This window comes from Etheostoma cragini, chromosome 22 (assembly GCF_013103735.1).
Source record: "Etheostoma cragini isolate CJK2018 chromosome 22, CSU_Ecrag_1.0, whole genome shotgun sequence".
NCBI classification, from domain to species: domain Eukaryota; kingdom Metazoa; phylum Chordata; class Actinopteri; order Perciformes; family Percidae; genus Etheostoma; species Etheostoma cragini.
The window spans coordinates 13,061,049-13,080,034 of NC_048428.1; the positions used below are offsets into that span (position 1 = coordinate 13,061,049).

The 18,986-nt window shown below is 40.5% G+C and overlaps 3 protein-coding genes and 1 long non-coding RNA gene across 6 annotated transcripts; 3 read left to right on the top strand and 1 right to left on the bottom strand.

The window, feature by feature from the left end:
* ppp1r42 (protein phosphatase 1, regulatory subunit 42) lies at nt 1–6,187 on the top strand. 3 transcript variants are annotated; one of them, XM_034862440.1, is made up of 10 exons: nt 4–129; nt 312–481; nt 1,071–1,285; nt 1,371–1,537; nt 1,632–1,770; nt 2,503–2,619; nt 4,327–4,444; nt 4,598–4,732; nt 5,114–5,201; nt 5,676–6,085. In XM_034862440.1, exons 3-10 carry the CDS (start codon nt 1,154–1,156, stop codon nt 5,686–5,688), a joined length of 909 nt encoding a protein of 302 aa, XP_034718331.1. In that variant the 5' UTR covers nt 4–129; nt 312–481; nt 1,071–1,153; the 3' UTR covers nt 5,689–6,085. The 3 variants fall into 3 exon arrangements, with proteins under 3 accessions (XP_034718332.1, XP_034718330.1, XP_034718331.1); XM_034862441.1 differs by lacking the exon at nt 312–481 and having other exon boundaries at nt 1–129; nt 1,482–1,537; nt 5,676–6,187; XM_034862439.1 differs by lacking the exon at nt 312–481 and having other exon boundaries at nt 1–129; nt 5,676–6,084.
* A 785-nt stretch (nt 6,188–6,972) lies between these two features.
* On the top strand, nt 6,973–9,263 carry LOC117938083 (transcription factor 24-like). Its single transcript, XM_034862442.1, has 3 exons — nt 6,973–7,403; nt 7,880–8,320; nt 8,693–9,263. Exons 2-3 carry the CDS (start codon nt 7,898–7,900, stop codon nt 8,798–8,800), a joined length of 531 nt encoding a protein of 176 aa, XP_034718333.1. The 5' UTR covers nt 6,973–7,403; nt 7,880–7,897; the 3' UTR covers nt 8,801–9,263.
* Nucleotides 9,264–10,357: 1,094 nt separating this feature from the next.
* LOC117938084 lies at nt 10,358–13,014 on the top strand. The gene is made up of 7 exons (XR_004655325.1): nt 10,358–10,580; nt 11,518–11,568; nt 11,662–11,725; nt 11,961–12,031; nt 12,493–12,540; nt 12,760–12,802; nt 12,928–13,014. It is a non-coding gene; the product is annotated as an uncharacterized LOC117938084 (long non-coding RNA).
* Nucleotides 13,015–13,101: 87 nt separating this feature from the next.
* On the bottom strand, nt 13,102–18,910 carry mcmdc2 (minichromosome maintenance domain containing 2). Its single transcript, XM_034862434.1, has 14 exons — nt 18,678–18,910; nt 18,396–18,526; nt 18,252–18,311; nt 17,966–18,161; nt 17,670–17,792; nt 17,453–17,554; nt 15,909–16,037; nt 15,498–15,735; nt 15,198–15,403; nt 14,906–15,057; nt 14,263–14,442; nt 14,017–14,156; nt 13,560–13,669; nt 13,102–13,337 (listed from the first exon to the last, which is right to left on the bottom strand). Exons 1-14 carry the CDS (start codon nt 18,772–18,774, stop codon nt 13,171–13,173), a joined length of 2,031 nt encoding a protein of 676 aa, XP_034718325.1. The 5' UTR covers nt 18,775–18,910; the 3' UTR covers nt 13,102–13,170.
* Between the last annotated feature and the right edge of the window lie 76 nt (nt 18,911–18,986).

Here is an 18,986-nt window from a genome sequence, read left to right on the forward strand (position 1 = left end):
CGTTGCTTCCGTGGTTTCCATAGCAACATGCTACTCAAACAAAACCGCCCGCGGTTCGCTTTATCCCTGCAACCTCTTTAAAAACGTTTAGCTAGCTCACTTTTCCAAATTTTCCGAAGACCACCAGAGGTAGGAGAGTTTAGTCTTTACACATGTCTAACGTTACCGCAATAGGGAATGTTACGCTTAATGCAGTTGTCGAATGCGCTAACGTTACAGTGTTATAGTTTTAGCTATCCATGAAATAGCCAACGCTTTCTAAATAACCCCCCATTTAAATTAATACTGATATTTCTCTGGGCCTTTACCAGGTGTGTGAACATCATCACCTTACACTGGCTATATGCACTCACTTCAGCGGATATATCCTGTCCCTCACTTACTGCACCCTGACATGAGGACTACGAGTGTCGCACTTAGTTTGACAGTGATAAACTGCGGACCCTGAGTCCCTGGAGAGGACAGGGTCTTGGGTGTATAAGTTCAGCTAGCCTTTAGCTTCTGTTCAGCTCTGGTTTATTGATCAGTGCCTTTTGTCACCTCTAACTTCTGCCTGAAGCCGTGTATAAAATACATGCTGTCACATCTCTCAGCCTTTCTCTACCTTCCACCGTATTTCAGCTACACACAGACTGCTTTGCATTTAGCAGGTGGAAAGGCAAAACATAATAACACCTATTTGCAAAGTAAAATCAAAGTGCAAGTTTCACATCTCAATGTCAGGTCAATCTAATAAACAAGCCCCATGGGTACAGAATGAAAGGAAGTAGAAGCTCAGCTTGGTGTGCTGTGGGAATTGACCACTCTAATTACAACATAAATTGAGTGGTCACGCAACCTTTGGCCTCTTAGCAAGTTTCCTGGAGAATGGGGATGTTTTTTCCCCATCAATTATCCCTAATTGTGAATTGACAGTTTAGGTTTTAAGCCATTTAAAGTTTGGTACAAGGTTAATCTTTGCCTGTCATTTGTGATTACTAATGCTGAACTAATGGGGCATTATGGAATAGGTATTCCGAGGAACATTTGTTTAGCTGCTAAGGTCTTTTTGTCCATTTTCTCCTAAACAGACAGATCTAGTCACTGCTGTGGGCTGAATGCTTGGCTGAAGCTGAAAAGACCCTCTCTAAAGCAGCGTCTGTGACAAGCTACCATGGTACGCCTCACCATAGATCTGATTGCTAAATCTAGAAACCACTTCAAAAAGAAAAGGGGCCTCTCCTTCCCAGACTACCTCAAGACACTCACCCACCTCCACTTTTTCAGCAAGAGTATTGAAGATATCGTAAGTAGCTATTATGAAAACTGACGGAATTCTTGCTTTTCTTCCTCTTATATGCCTCATTTTTAAATTCTTTTTTTTTCCTCAGGGTGATCTCTCCATGTGTAGAAACCTTACTGTTCTTTACTTGTACGATAATCAGATCACACACATTTGCAACCTTGGCTTTGCCTCCAACCTCACTCATCTGTATATGCAGAACAACAACATCACTCAGATAGAGAATCTATCCAATCTGCAGAGGCTCTCCAAGCTGTGAGTAGACCCATTTAACTGATTGTTGTCCTCTGTTGTAGTAATCATTTGAAGTCTAAGGTATGTCTGAAGATTTGTTTGGTGTTCATGCTAGGTATCTGGGTGGAAACATGATTGCAGTGGTGGAGGGCTTAGAGACTCTCTGTGAACTCAAGGAGCTTCATCTGGAGAGTCAGAGGCTGGCACCAGGGGAAAAGTTGCTCTTTGACCCCATGACTCTACTCTCGCTGGCGGTATGACCTATTTTTACACTGCTCAGTACATACTTTGAGAACACAAGGATGATCCACGCTCACTGAATAAAAGAAGCTCTCTTCTTTTAAAATTATATTTATTTACATAAACCCTAATGTTTGATATGTACAGTGTATCCACCTGGTAGGTTATCACATCAAGTTTAAAAGATCTCAGTTTTCTCAGAGGCCGGTGATTCATGTAAAAGCAGTATCGTGCTGGGTTTGATGATGTCAAAGAGACCTCTGTTGCGCTCTCTGGTCTGACAAATCAGTAAGGTCTGTTTACTTTGTTTACTGGCCAGGCCATGGATAAACACACCAAAAGTCTGAGCTTCTTGTTTGTTTTGATAATTAAAGAAATTGCTGTGCAAATTTAAAGAGTTCCAGCTTTTTATAAATGTGCCATTATTGAAATTCAAACCCAGATGAATATTTAGCAACAGCACTATCTAGAGTCTGTTATGGACACAATCCCAGAAGATCAGGCACATAAAGACAACACTTCTAAATGCCTAATCCAAACGGATCACAAGTAAAGAAAGATGAAAATACTGTAAAATGTTTTTTTTTTTAAAGAAAGAAATTGGCCACAAAAAAAATGTAATACAGTGACTATTTGAAAGAATTAAAAATAAATATATTTTGTGCGCTGGGTATGTAATAATATTTGTAATATTAATTGTATTAACTGGAAAATGAATGCTTCGTGAATCTGAATTCTCTGCACAGGAATCTCTTTGCGTCCTGAATATAAATAACAACAACATTGATGATATCAGGGACCTGACTGCGCTGAAGGGACTCCAGAAGTTTTCTGCTGCTGACAATCAATTGCACAATGTGGAGGTAAATGTAGCTTATTTTTTTCAGAAAACTTAGTGTCCATGAAACCAGTTCAACACTTCTTCTCCAGTGTGATAGAGTTAGAAACTGGCTGCATGATGGGGAGTCAAACTAAACAGTACTACATCACAGCAACAGGCTGTGCCTGACACGGTGCATTAAAGTCAACATACCAGCTATTAGTTGATCGGGTCAGCATTACCGTTGTTCCAAAGCTTTGTGCAGTGATGTGTGAAATGATATGGAGAACAGGGTTCTAAAGAACCAAATCCTGCAAATCCGGCCATAGGTTCCCAGTCTCCATGACTCGCACAGGGTCAGAATTATTCAACAAATCAGCGAGCCATTCCCCTGAGACGTTTCTTGCTGACAGCTTTAAACAAGCGTGAGTTTCTCTCTTTCCTTGGGAGGCTGATTTTTCCTCTCTGCCTCAGAATCCTCCATTTGATATCTTAAACCACCAGTTCTTATTTTTCTGGGAGATTCCTGAGGCAGAGATAGGATTTATGCTCACAACTTCCTTAAAAAATGACCTGCTTGTTTTTGATGCCCACTGTTGGAGGGCTTTGGTTTTTCAGTTTGAATTGATATGTTAACTGAAAAGGTTGATGCCTTCTTCTTTCTTACTGGAATTTAACACTAGAATGAGACATTGAAAGCACTTTATAATTGACTGCATTGCTGAGGCTACTTTTTTCTTTTCAACACCAATGATTTTCTTTTGAGAACGTTGATGCAGGTAATTGCTGTACACGTGTCATTTTTAGCAGATATCTTCTATAATTTATACAACCCGTCTGCCACTATCGATCCTGCAAAGACAGCCCTCCAAAGGATCAATCCCTTCTTCTGCGCCATTTGCTCAGAATCCAGAGGCAACATTATAGATTTTTAAAATAGATTATGACAGGCAGTCAGCTAGGGTGACAAATGGGGAGCATCTTCAGAAACCGTTAGCTGTGTGCAGGGCAGAGAGGACAGGGGAATCGAAGTCCTGGTCAAATACAGGTTCATAACTGGCCCATCATTAGTCCAGGCGAGAGAGCCAGCCGAGCTCAGTGAGTATCCAGCCTTTGCTGTTCTCCACGCCCCCGCGTGGGGGGCAATTTGGCGCTGGGCTGCTCTTCGGTGAGGGCCTTGTGACTGACGGCCCTGACACGATCATTTATCAAAGCCTAGGAGCGCGCGGTGCTCAGGGGTCCCCTCTGAACTGATTGCAGCACGAGCTGGAAAAGTGGAAGCGCTTTGGCCAAGACAGGAAGCCAATGAACAATCAGAGCGTGTCCAGAGAGTATTCATATTTCCAGGCTTGGATTAATGTGCCTTTAGATAAACATACAACTGCAGGCAGCTCGCCGGAGGAGCCAGCCTCACACTGCCCCAGGAGAAAACTTGTAGTTACATGACACCGGCGACACTGTTTATTAAAACAGACGGATGGGTTGTTTATGCACTTACCATTGGCCCTTGTACCTCAACATTACCATTCACGTATACCATGTCTTTATAAGTTTTCATGTGTCTATGTGGTTATCAATCCTAAATATGCATCATAAAGAAAAAAAGAAAGTCATTCATTGTTTCCTGTTTAGTTACTGTGCATATCTGTAGATACACACTATTGTCATTTGAATTATTGTTGGTTAAAATGGAAACACCATATAACACAGCATATCACAGGTTTAAGTTTCTCTTTTTGTGTGCTCTCAGGAGTTAGAGGATGTGTTCAGCCACTGGCATCAGCTGCTTGACGTGGATTTGGGTGGAAATCCTGTGTGTAAAAAACCTAAGTGCAGAGACCGCCTGATAATTGTGTGCAAAAGCCTCGGTGAGATTTTATTCCTTCTCTTTCTCAATGGCATGGCTATTGAAAAAATACACTTTATTTCTTTGACTTACATAGGCTAATAATTAATAAACTACTTAATCAAAAAAGTAAGAATAATACTGATTCATTTCAAAATAAATGTTTGTTTTATAGAGGTTCTCAATGGCCGAGAAATTAAAGAGTTAAACAGACAGTTCCTCATTAACTGGAAAGCATCCAAAGAGGCCAAGAAGAAAACGAATAACAAACATTTGATTGGTGGACCGTTGAGCTCCTATCCCTTAACAAGTAAGTCACTAAATTATTCTTATTTTTATTTTTTTTTTAAATCTATCCTAACATCTTTGCCAACATTCCCACAATTATCCTCTAGTTTTAATCAATGGGATCAGGTATTTCAGCACGGTCACATCTTTGATTTAGTTAGATGTATTCATTAGTTAAGTGTTTTAGTAATCTTGTACAAATAATAGTATAGATAACCATAAAATGGAGAAACAGCTAAATACTGTCATCATAATGTTGGAGTAAAATATGGAAACCATATTTTTTTCTGTTGCTACATTTATCATTCTTTCCTTTCTTATTCCAGGTGGGATTTCACACATTTTAATTTGTGTGTGTGTGTGTGTGTGTGTGTGTTCTACTGTGACTTTGTTTATATTCCAGATGACTTTTCGCGTGGGTCAGGGTCCACACCTGGTCACGTCTGCAGCCACGCTAACGTGCAGAGGTGGAAGCCACAGCAGCCCCTCAGGTCCATCATAGTTTACACAGACGTCACCTAACCCGAGAGATCTTACATTCTTGTCTCACTTCATTTCATTACTCATTAAATAGTTTAACTATAGACAAATAGTCAAATTAACAACATTACAACCAGCTGTCAATTTGTTTACTACATGATGAAATGTACAAATAATGAGTGATGACAACTGCTAATAGGTTTGAACTCACCCCACATTCTGATTCATGTTACAATTCTCCCCAAATTCAAGAAGACATGTTTTTAAATTAGTTTCATTGTAAAGAGGTATCAGTTATTTTAATTTCCCTCATTCCTTCCTCTTGACAAATTATTTGCTATTTTGTGCTCAAGTTCCATTAATTAGCAATAGTGCAATAATGCTTTCAATCTCTATTAATTTAAGGCCACAAAGTAATTGCACGACAAATTTTCTATGATAGCTGACCCATGACTTTATAGTGCTTTTTTTCTCTGATATTATAGGGCACAAAAATAAAAGATTCCTTTGAGTGGACGTCTTACTCGTGGGGCTGTCTCATCATCACCCATCTGCAGTCATGTGGATGCTTAAGACAAACCTCCCAGTCCTCTAAAATCTCCACCTCGTCCTCCTCCACACATGCAGGACTGACCCTGCTTCTGCCTTGTTTAAGTCGTCATAACTGCGGTGGATCTTTCATGCTTGTATATATGTTCTGTTCTGTGTCCTATATTCAGCAAGGCACAGAACAGTCACTGTCACCCACTTGCTGTCTATAGCTGTAGTATAGTGAATTATAGCTGTTTAAAATGTTTACTTTTTTCACAGCATATTTTCAAATGTTTTGATTTGATCTGCCCATCAAAACTACATTTCTAAAAAGTAATTAATAGGCTGGAAAAAATCTACTGAAATAAATTAAGAAATTAAAAAGTAAAACAATGAATAGTGGTGTGTGCACATTACTTTCCCTAACTTTCACAGCTGGTTTATTTCTAATTCCATTTTTGGGATCTGAGGATATAAATAATCTATCCACCTACAGTTCCTATGGTCTGAGTCATTTTTCTTCTGCATGCATTTCGGCAAATAAGTGAACCACAAGATGCAGAGTGGCACAATCTAAATGATCCCTCTGCCCTACCATTACAAGGCTTTACATAATGCAAAGCTAACACATGCTTCTATTCATACAACTTAAATAAATCATTCAGTCCTCTTTTCTAGCAAATACAGTAACAACGGATGTATTTATTGTCATCATTGTCACTAAATGTTTGAATGAGGATCCAGTGGGTGTGTAACCCCTGAAAGATGCAGGGTTATTAGGGAAACAAGCTTACTTAACCTTCTTTTACTTCGACTTATAATTAGTGGCCCGGAGCAATACTGTTACTCCATCCTTACAAAAACAATGTTTATTAAGAACAGTCCGAGGATATACATATTATGAATAATTCCTTTCATTAATTTGCCGACATCTCCGTTTGGAGCCTTGAAAATCAGAGTGATTAATTTATGAGTCTCACAAGAATTTCCTCAATGCCGGCCTGTTGATTGCAGTGCTGGAGTTTATTTATTAGCTGTTCCAATAAGCTTGCAATTCAAGACACCCTGGCAATTAGTCAAATGTTTTGCATATCACCTTACACTTGTCAGCCTGTTTTCATGGTGCATTGCAAATAGGGGTTTTGAAACACTAACCTTTATTTCTGACCATGACGAGCACATTTTTGAGGTAATTTTGACTAACTTTCTTCCCGTTGCTACTTTTTGATAGGTTTATAAAGAAAATACAGTGTCAGATTCGCAGCCAATTAGAGTGGGATATGGCGCACCACATATCAGGGTTAAAGGAAAAAAAGAGCCCTGCCTCTGGCGTTGAAAACGAGCCTCTGCTGCCCTCAGACAGAAACAAGTTAGGAAAGGGTAAGAGCAGTCTTGTCCACTGCGAAGGAGTGCTATGGGGTTAGTGATTAATTACGTCGGAGTGTAACACTTGTCCACCGCTTTGTGTATCCAATAAATTAAGGGCTCCTGAGACTTTTACGCACACAGGTGAAGTATTGGATGAGCGCACAGGGACTGCTGCGCACCTTTACTGCAGACGCACCACTTTATAAGGATAAACTGCACGTGGACTGGGACTATTCTACATTGACGAGGAAATTCTCTATCCCATCGAAGCCCTCTTTGGATTACCTTCATGTCGTTTTTGAGAGATAACCGAGGTAAACTCCATTTCAGAAACTGCACTCATGAGTCTGTACACCGGCAAAATGCCTGGCAGGGACTTCATTTTTACTGCGGTTCCTTTAACATGTCACTGAGCATTCAGCACCGATTCAGGTGTCTTATAGTGCAACTTTGGACAGCTGATTCTCTTCAGTCTGTTCTCTTATTTGGCTTTTTAGAAAAGGAATGTGTGTCTGTTTAATTTGGTAGCACCATGCATTTTTGACAACAGATAGGCCTAGTTGTTATTAATGGACTGCAGACAACTTGAATAATAGTTTAATAAATAAATACAAAGGCAACCACGTAAATGATCATATAAGTTAAAAGTTAAGTTAAATGTAGAACAGGGCATATTGGCCAGCCAGCAGTAAATATGCTAATGTGTACATTTTCTCTAATGTAGTCTTGTCAACTTTAACTTGCGCTTAATAAAACGTGCAATATAACTACATCTGATGCAATTCTTCAGGTCTGTAAGTGCACCCCGATGGCTGGAAGACAGGCGCTCGGAATGGACAGTGCTAATTGCTCGGGGGCGGCTGTGGATGACAGCCCTGGATCCAGTCCGAGCTCCAGTCCCAGTCCGGACGGTCGTCGGGAGCTTCAGCGGGCCAGGGTGCTCCAGACCGGCGGGCTCGGCGGCAGAGGACGCCCGGCAGCAGCTAACGCGGCTCGGGAGAGGAGCCGAGTGCAAACCCTGAGAACCGCGTTCCTGGAGCTACAAAGGACTTTGCCGTCCGTGCCCCCGGACACCAAGCTGTCCAAACTCGACGTGTTGATACTGGCCACCACCTATATTGCCCATTTGACTCGAACACTACAAGAAGAAGGCACGGAGGAGGGAGAGAGCACAAAACAAACAGAGGCGTTACACTCATTGAAAGGTGATGGCTACCTGCACCCAGTGAAGGTCAGTAGCATAATAATAATAATAATAATAATAATAATAATAATAATAATAATAATAATAATAATAATAATAATAATAATAATAATATTAACGGTGTCATGGTAATAATAATAATAATAAAGGTCTACTATAGGTTAATCTGTTTTTGTTGTAATACGACTCAGTATTTTATTGTAAAACGTTTTGTTTCTGAATGAAAATGATCACTGCATATAGATCTACAATGCAAAAGATTACATTTTTAAACAGTGATAACTTATAGGCTTGGCTACTTATCGATGTAACACGTTTTCAAAAGGTGCAACGTCATCCTCGGTGACCTTTGAGCCTATTTTAGCGCTTAATTTACTAACAAATGAAATGTCTTTACAGAAATGGCCCATGCGATCCAGACTGTACGTCGGAGCAAGCGGACAGTTCCTCAACACAAAACCTTCCCAGTCGGAAAATCAAGGCCCGTCATCGTCCACCTCCCAGTGATGGGCTTAAATCAGTCGTATGAAACCATTTGCATGAGTTACTGTTGCACCAGCATTATGCATAATGATTGTGGATCAGATTTTACTTCCACTAAAGCCCTTGAATACATTGTAAATTAATATATTACGTGAATTTTATTGTATACATTTTGAGAAAACGTACATTAGGTTTCTCTGTTGTTATTTTGACTTAACCTGTTTGCCCTGCATTGTGCAGTTCCGTACATGTCCCAGGTATATTTGAAGAAATTCCACGGGGTAATAAGCCCGTCATGCTTGAGGTGTGCACTTTCAGTTGAAACATTTGCACTAAATGCATGTGTGCATAACTTAACATCCGTCATGTGAAGTGGTCTGTCAGAAAGTCAACAATGGAGGCTCTTCGTCTCATGTTCCTTCTTATTTTTACATGCATGGTTGTAAATGTGTTTGTGAATAAATGACTTCAGTGAAAGAAGAGTCTCTAAGGTTTTGACGATGACAGAAAATCTATGTAAGAGTCATTTTTTTTATTAGAAAAAGATTACAATCTAGAGTCCACATAGAATTTTCAGAGCATTATTGTTAATTTCGTTTATCATTATTATTATTATTATTATTATTATTATTATTATTATTATTATTGCAATTTAGGATTGTTCAGGGTTGCTCTTTTGTTTTGTACTACAATTATGTTCAATCCAATACAGGTATGGTGCTCGCTTCAAGGCTAAAACAATTGTTGGTTTTAATAGGTCACAACTCAAAATCTATTTGCACTGAAGATTTCTATTTTATAAAAATATGCAACAGTTTTGGCTGAGTAGGTTTAACTCCCTTTAGAAATCCAGTGGCCAAACTATAACACATGAGTGCATATCTTACATTAGTTTCAGCTGTGTTTATAGTGCCAACATGTTTAAGAAAGCAAACCATAATTACATAGGCCTATAATTTTGTACAAATTAAAGGCGTAAATATTAAACAAATAAGCCCTTTTCCCATTTAACATTCTAACGATTTACAATTTCAGTTTTCAGCAAAGGTGATGAAGTTGTTTTTTAAATATTATTCTGTGGAGCTTTTCTGCCTCTAATTTTTGACAGGACAGTTAAGAAAGAGAGGGAAGACATGCAGGGAATCGTCGCAGGTCGGATTCAAACCCTAGACCTCTGCGTCGAGGCATAAACCTGTCAACATGTGCGCCTGCTCTACCACTGCTAAAGTGTTTTTTTTTTTGTGTAAATTAGTGGTTATTTTACACTACTTAGAACACGTTTTCTTAATTTGACTAATTGATCTTATCATCTGATGTAGCATCTTAAAATATGGATATATTAGGCAGATCACAACATATTTAAGAGGAAATATATAAAATGTTATTGTAGCCAGTGTGAAAGAAATAAGGGAGGTTAGGTCTACAAAATGATTAGGTCGTTTATTGTGTCTGTTTTATCTGATCTTATGAATTTCCACTATAGATCACTAATTCGTCACAAACTGGTCATTTTATGTAAAGTATTAATAAGCAATTTTGCTATCTTAAATATGAGCGTCATCTGTATGGGATGTAGCTGGTAGTGGAAATATGATTAACGCCCAGCTGTGCACTACATGAGCTCAGTACTCACTGCGCAGCTTTGCGGCGCATTTAAGAGAGGTCGGATCCGGAAGTCTGTCCTTTTTCCTTGGAGGAGACACAACGATGAGCCGAGACGAGTGCTGCTCCTCATGACATTCGAATAAACAAATTGCTTCGACAAATTTAGAAGACTGCATCATGTTTAGTCTTCATAACGACGGTAGGCAACTGTGGGATATATTTGTTTGCATGTGGTAGACTCGTTTTCCAGGCGGATTCGCCATTAGCTCTAAACCGCTAGCTAGCTCAGGTCTCGGCCACGTGGGGGAAGAAGCGAAGCTCAGCTTTATTTTTTCCTCGTGGCACAAACCAAACACGTAAACTTGAGTTACTTAATATCAATCATAATATAACGCCTGAAGTGTAACATTACAAGTTAATTGAGTCTCAGAAGGCGAGCAGCGCAACGCACGTGGATTTGAATGTCGCTTTATTGCAGGGCCTGCTGTTAGGTTGCACTCACTTATTAATGGTATACCATACAACACTTGTCTTAGCATTTATAATAAGCATATCCTAAAATAAAAATGACAACTTTACAAATGAGCCAGCCATATCTAACGTTACTAGTAACCCGGCTTTAATGTCTCTGAAGACAGGTCTCCATGCAAGTAATGCAATAAATCATTCTATCAGACAGTTACAACGAAAAAAACGCCGCCCGTGTCACTCAGCCCTCACAGCCCTGACCATGTCAGGTTCTGTGCACGGGTCAGAGGATGAGCTGCTGGTTAGGGAATTGGCCTCCCATAATTTCACTGGACAAAGTCATCATGGCTCCCTCTGAGGACGTAAGGTCATGGCAGAGGCGGTGACCTGCTGTTGAACCTGCGGCGTGTTAGCCAAGCTCCCAAGCTGGGTACCACAGCTACCCTCTGACCTCAGGGTGATCAGTCATCTGTGCTAGCTGTATTGGCAATTTCTTAAGTACACCTGATTCATGCAAGCGGAAAATCAATTTCACTCTAGAGATTAATTATTTGTGACTTAGGAAGCTACCATGACAGACTTTAACAGGTATTGTGGGAAAATGTTGCAATTTTTTAAGGATGACTGAAAATGTGCACTAACTTTCTGACCATTGTGTATATCCTTAGCTGTTTCGATGAAGATGGAAAATGTTATCTACGATTGGTACACCTGAAAAGGTAAGGTTACTTCTAGACATTACTGTGAAAAACAAGATTGCAGGATTGGTCAAATGTGCTTTGAAATCACTAAAGGAGAATCTGATATTTCAGATGTCAAGTCACCCTTGTCTACTACAGATGGCTGGATATTGGTTTTCACCATGTGGACCTTAAGGTGAGCTTTAAGTATTTGAAAACATTTGGTTGTGCATTAAGGTAAAGATCAGTTCTGCTGCTGGATTAGTGATGACTTCACATTTTGCCGTTTACCCATCAGACAATAAAATGGTGAAACTGTGACTAACTGAATCACCAGCACGATATTTGGGACTAGTTTTACAAAAGGGCAAATATGATTTGGATAATGGCATGAACACTTTAAAAGGTATCTGTCCTGTTGTTCCTTTCAGCTGCTTCAGACGTCACCCTGTGGTGAGGGACATGTGCCCAATTTAATCCTGTCTCCTGTGCTGATCTAGAGGTGAGTTCCTTGCTAGGTGGTTAAAGTGACAGACTAGAGTAACTGCAGAAATAATGCAGGTCTTATCAAAATTATCAACTTTGTCCTGATGTAAACTGGACTTTGAAAAGAATTAACAGTCCTGTATAGTTAATAAAAATCCAAACCCTGGGTATTCAACTTACTGTGGCAGAAAGACAGGGTTTTAAATAGTATTGATCACTGGCAACTCTTGCAGCTGGAATAGTGATGAGATTACCTTTTACGCCGTTTACCCATCAGACAAAAGAATGGTGAGGTTGTGTCTACTGAATTACCAGCTGCAGCCTTAGTTTCACTTGGTCAACTGCACTTTTGTACCTAGGATCTGGATTTTTATTTTTTTGCATGCACCACCAAAGTGTTTCATGGATGACAGGAAATGTCTTCTTGAATTATGGAATTGCACTATGCAAGATTGAATAATCAACATTCTCCTACAGATGGGCAGTTGGTGCAGCAGTGGAACAGTGTCTGCTTTATCTAATGTGGTATGTAAAACCCATGCTGATATTTATTTGTCAAGACTGGCTTGTTTGCTTAATGTCCTGATTAAAGAAGTAATGATGAGTTCACTTTTGCCGTTTACCCATCAGACCATATGGGTTGCTGAGAATGTGATAAACTGAACTAAAACAAAGGGGTTGAATACAATCCACATGTTTTTTTGTACTAATTAGTTGTACTAATTATGTTAATTTCTTGGCAAGGTTACAGGACCATTTGACCTTACGGAGTAGGCTCATGTGAAAAGTAAGTAGATTCCAATAGTCAACAAGTGTTTGTCGGGTTTTTGCAGTTGTAGACATTGTACCCTAAATTTTACATGGTCCGTAACAGCAGTACTTTAAATAATTGTCACATTTTCACATTTACAGCATTGCTGAAGCTGATGGCTCACCAGTTGGAGGACTTCTGGAGATTTACTTTTTTGAGGGGGGGATGACATTAAAAAATGATTGAATAAATGGTTCCCCTACATATCTTTTGCCTTATGTGCTGTATGTAGATCCTAAAGATCACCAGTGCGTTCAACAATGAATGAGGGGGCAGGGCCTCCAGTGTCCTATCAGTTGGTTGTGTGATCTTGTGCTGCCTACCTGTGTTCTGAACCTTGACGGCTACTCCTCTGTGATGTACGTATCGGCTCCTGGTGCGTAGGCATATATAAAGCGTAGTATATTCTGGTGCAGTTCATCTAGGGTCTTGTCTCTCTTGTGGAAACCATCCACATCTCCCAGGTCACAAGGAAACACTGCATCGGGTGGAACAACGAGGGCAGATGCCCCTGTTGGAAGATGAAATGTTGAGACTTTACTGGTCCGCATTGCTCATCAATGAAAAATTTCCAGGACCAGATGTGAATGTCTTATGTACAGTATTAGACTTGGTGTTTCAACACTGATTAGAAATGGGACAACTATTGTCAACTGGTTTGTAATCTAGTGCAAACTAGTTATGATTTGTGTATGTTTAAATTTATTGGATCATCGATGGGATTAAAATTTACCATGTTTGAGAGTGACTGAGTTTTCACAAAGGAGTACTGCAATCACGGCATCTTCCTCTTGTACTTGTGATCTGAGACACAACTTACAATGGGCCTCAGCCAAAGAGATCCTGTAAAACAACCATTACTGAGTGGGGGAAATTGCAGACTAAAGTTTGTGTAATCTGAAATTAGGGTGAGAACAGGTAAAGTGTTAACTGGTACAGGCAATTGAGATTTATAGCTTAATTTGACAGTGTCCCGCATTTAAGATTTATTTGTTTAGTTTTAGTCCAAAATAAAATGCCACCACAGTGAGAAAGATGACTAAACATTTTTCATAACCAAATGAGCATGTCACCAGAGTGGTTTGGATGAGCATTCTCCACCTAGTGGATGATTGCACATTAGTCAGTGAAAAGCTTTAAACTGGTTGTAATGTGAAAAAGCCGTTGCATCTTTGCATTAGAGTGCTTACAGTAGTTTGATGGAGGCCACAGACATCTTGACACCCTGGCTCTGTGTTCGGACTCTACGGCTAGCCATGTAGTAACCGTGGATGATTTTCTCTGCTCCAGGGCTGAGCTCCACTTGCAAAGTCTGGGCATGAGCTACCAGCTGGAAGGCATAGAATTTAGGACAGCAAGTGTAATTTAAGGTCATATAATCAGGTCTGTGCATTTTAATAAAGTAGTGCAAACTTCTTGTTGGGAGAATGTTTGACCTCGTGGTAGTCTTGAGTAGAAAACTCCCAGCAGGATGGGTAGAGAGGTTTTCCAGGCTGCACTGCCTGCTGAAGGGTGTGGATGGTCTGAGCAAGCAGGGCCTGCTCTCCCACCGTAGCCCTACACTGAAGGATCAGGCCAAAGGCATCTGCCAACTGTGTTGGTACGGGACCCATGTCCTGCTCCGAAAGAAGAGACAGGGCATTGAAGAGCTTTCTAATTTCTGAAATGCTGTTAACCTGCCAGGATAACATGCGTTAATGTCAAAAAGTAACCTGGAATCTAATCCATATCTGAACTGGTTATAGTCTATTGTTAACCTTTCCCCTCCCTGCAAAAGAAAAAAAAAAACATTAATTATCCTCAAGGGCCCTGCTGTGAAGTAATGTTTGGGCAGGGCACTTCCTTCAAGAAAAGTAAACAGTTTCAATTTCCTGTTTGTGCTATATAATCTACAAACATCTGATTTGGGTAAAATTGAACACTTCTTGAAGTTGGTGTTTTGTACCACACACACTTATGTTCCATCTAAACACATTATTTTCCAAAAGAAATTTCCATTCAGACCTGCAAGTACATTCAAACCATGTTTTAACTAAGCTATACAAAAGTAACACAACGCCATGTTGAGTTTGAACCCACTGCTGTTCCCAGTAGAGTACAGTCTGCCCTTCCAGACGTGGCGTCTGCGAGGGCCCAGAAGCTGCAGTGGACTGGTAAGGAAAGCTGCTGGTCAGCATCCTCACCATACTTCTTCCCTGGGATGAACACAGTCACTGTGCTGCTCTCCAGAACTGAGAAACATTCAGAGAGCAGGAGAGAACTATACAAGTTTGTTTTGTGTGAGAGAACTTATACAAAATGTGAATTGCTGATAGAATCCTCTCGTTCCAATGAATGCTATAATTTATTATTGATTACTATGGTGCTCTACCTGACTGAATGGCATCCAACCTATCCTTTTTGTAACAGCCCAGATCTCCCAACATGCAAATGCCACCAGTAGCTAGCAGGGCGGAGCCAGCATGGATGTTAGCAGTGCCTGCTCCGTGTTCGTCCCGGGACAGAGATGCAAACATCTCCCCAGAGGCCTGATGCCTGACCCCTCGACACGCCAAGCTCATGCTATATGTCATTAGTCTGGGACAAACGGAGAGAAAGCACTAAGTCTCAGGTTTCATATGCAGTGTGTCCACTTCGGACGTGCAAGCTTGGGTCAAGCAGACCACCTTACCTGTCTATTATGAGAGTATCAGTGGTGACAACTAGGAGATCCAAGTTGTGATGTGTGTCTTTTGCATCTGCTCTAGTCTGCACTATGCTGAGTAACAAGCTCAGCTTGAGGGTGTTGTATGTGCCTGGAGGAGCCACATCCAACCCAAAGTAGTGAGCCACAATGGCAGAAAACCTCCAGGGAGAACCGGCTGTGGCCTTCAACAGCTCCTGAAAGCTGGCACTGACCTTATGGGGATCTGTAGGTAGAGGTAGAGAAAATTGTAAATCTTTCAATATGGTTATGGAAAATATGAAAATTGTTTAGATTCATCAGAATATACTGTGTTAAGATGTGCCAAGATTCACATGTTATCAGTGAGCCTTTGGCTTGGATTTATGTGGATTTGGTGCAGGACTTAAACTGCCTTACACTCTGGCTCCCATGGTTGGACGCTATTTGCCTCTACACTCCAGGTGATGCTGGGCCATTGGTGCACATGCGCAGGAATGCCCAACACCCTGTAGAGTTGACCGATTCTCATTGAATTACACAGCTCATCTGTACGAATAGGGAAAACAAAGCAATAACACTCAAAGGGGTTGTTCTGTGCTGTCTGGTGATTATTGTAGAAACATGCATGCCACCTACAAACCGCCGCCAAGAGAAACAGAGCGAGGCCTTTAGGACAAAGATTTCTCTGTGTCCGAATCACACAGCCAGCTAATGAGTGTTCCATGCACTTATTAACATATATGTTTAGTAACGGGAACCCAGTGTATTGAATTCCTCTACAGCACTGGGTCAACAGAATATGTTAATCCTGGTGCTGAGATTTGCTAAGCTCCCAGGGGTTCTGCCTGGACAATGTTATTAGAGGGGACAGAAACACTTAATATCCCACCATGAGGCACTGTGTGCGGTTGGCTGCACAAAAATCTATTTATTTGAACTCTTCCCCCACTAAGTTTCTGTTCCAAAGTGAGCCTCATTTAGTAAGCAAGAGAAAATGAATGACAAACCTCAATACATCGGACTGTGTGTAAATATAAGCTATTACAACTGCATTATTCAGGACTGGGAGTGACTATAATAGATGATAATATGATTTTACAAACAAATAATACCCTTTACATTTTTGAAGGTATCAATCTAGAGTACAGGATCTACTTTAACATTATACTTGCAAATCAAAACTGAGCCTTTTAACCAAGTTAGACTGAAACTGCTCACTTGTTCTATGCTGTGCAAACAAACTGGTTGGAGAACAGTCTCCGTAAGTCTCCATACCGATGTCATTTCTTTGCCTCTTTTAGCTGGCATACAATAGACTGTCAAACCAATCAAATAATCCAGGGGGTATTCATGCCTAACCGTTTTACAGCAAAGGCTTTAAATGATTCAAGTTTGAATCCAAGTTGTTCATGTCATTGGTGTGTTCATGGTAAAGTTAAACAATATCGCATGCTCTTACATGTGACAGGGAAGCCTTTAAATACTCCAGCGGAAGGATGTCAACTGATCGTGTGCTGCTTAGTTCAGAGGTTGTAAAGGAAAGTAGTCCTGCTCGGTTCTGCAGCCGTTGTCAAGATTAAAGAGGCTTAAAGATGCTAAAAAAATGCAAATTCAAATCTTGTTTGAAAGATCAGAGAGTAACTTGTTACACTCTGTACTTGTAATGCTGTCATTTTGTAGTCTTTGTTGTTTTGCTTTACACTGGATTGTTGTTGATTATTATGTGCTGTAGTGCACATTTATTTCTTCACCTGCTGCATTACCCTACTCTCTCTCAGCTGAAGATAGGCTCGGCTATTAGCTTTGTTTCCTCTAACATTTTATGTTGCCACAAAAATTCATTAATTTGTTGGCAGGGTGACATTGTAATGGGGGACAAAATTATGTAGTTATAGAGTAGGCCTGTGTTTGAACAACACAAAATCCCAAACAATCTGTAAACGTGTCTAATGTGGACCTACCTCTAAGAAACAGGGTGACGGACTGATACCTGAAGGAGCTTTGCTGATGGGCACTTAGAACATTCAGTGCTTTGACGTGGATCAGCTCCACAAGCTGTTTGTCTGTCTCCACAAAAAAAGAATTGCAAACACAATCAATGCACTGATTTTTTTTTTTAACCTTGTGTGCCAATTCAGATGTCTCCATTCCAGTGACACTCAGAGGCATCACTCTCACCTCCCAACACTCTAAACTTCACATCCTCTTTCAGTTGGGAGCTGCAGATCATACAGGTGAAGTTGTTTCTCACAGTAGCTGACTCTGTGGCTCCAGGTGCATGGACACGAATATGGTGGAACCCTAGAGTTGCCATCCAGGGAAATGAAATTAAAAGTGAGTCCAGTTTTAAGTCCGTGAATGATACTTGTCAGAGACAGTTTGTAAGTGCAAACCCAACTGACTGACCTATCTTTACAGTGAATACTACTAGATGGTAAGAGAGGTGACAATGTGTCTTCCTTGCAGTGATTTACCTGTAGAGCAGACACAGTCATCATTAATGCAGAGGAACCTGGCACCCTGGGTGTATTTCGTGACCCTTGTCATGGCAATGACAAGGCCCTCCATAGAGACAGGCCTCATGGGCCCATATCCGCGAGGGAAACTACAAAGGTCCAACGTGTACTCAGGGAAAGGAGGCAGATGTGTCAACTTCAGAATCACATTCACCTCAAAGGGAACAATCAGATGACACATTTGTTACATGACTGAGTCGGAACCAGTGGTAAAGAAACAGCTATAGCTACACCAATGTATTACCTGACTCTCTGTGTGTATTTTTTCAACAAGTGAAAGTGTCTTTATTGCCAGGAAGCAAACCTGAATGAGGAATTAGGAAAATGTAGTTAATCTTATATTAGAAGAACACATCTTATTTTTAGCTAGCTCATAGTTTTCACTTACAGACTGAAACAACGCTGTTGCTCTTATGGGATCACACAGAACACAGTCACCCAATACAGGATCCACCTCTATCACATCAGAGGGATTCACACTGATACAAAACCTGTAGACTGCCTCAATCTGTTGTGGGTCTGGAAAGAAGGGACAAAGGTAAGCAAGTTGAAATCCTAGCTTGTTTGTAGAGATTTTAGCTTTCATTGCCACTAACTTAGCGTTAGCTTGTTAGGTTAGGAAGCTAACATTTCTTACAGCGGCGTTCATAGACAGTAGCTTTAAGGTTACCGTTGTATCTTTTGCAATCTTCGGCCAGTTTCTGAAGGCCACCACTTCTGTCTAAATAGACCAGAACTGATTCTTTCAACGACAAACTGCCAGCCATTTCAACTTAGTGGTAAGAAAGGTGTACTTAAAATAAAAAGTAGCTAGCTAGCAACTTTGGTGAAGATAACGTTGGCATGACGACGTTCACGTTGCCATGGTGACCACCCAGTAGGACTAGGATGTGGTGCACTTAAATGTAATAATTTCATCAGTTACTACAACAAACGCATCGTTACTATTAAATACACAAACACTCTCAGACAACTTTTC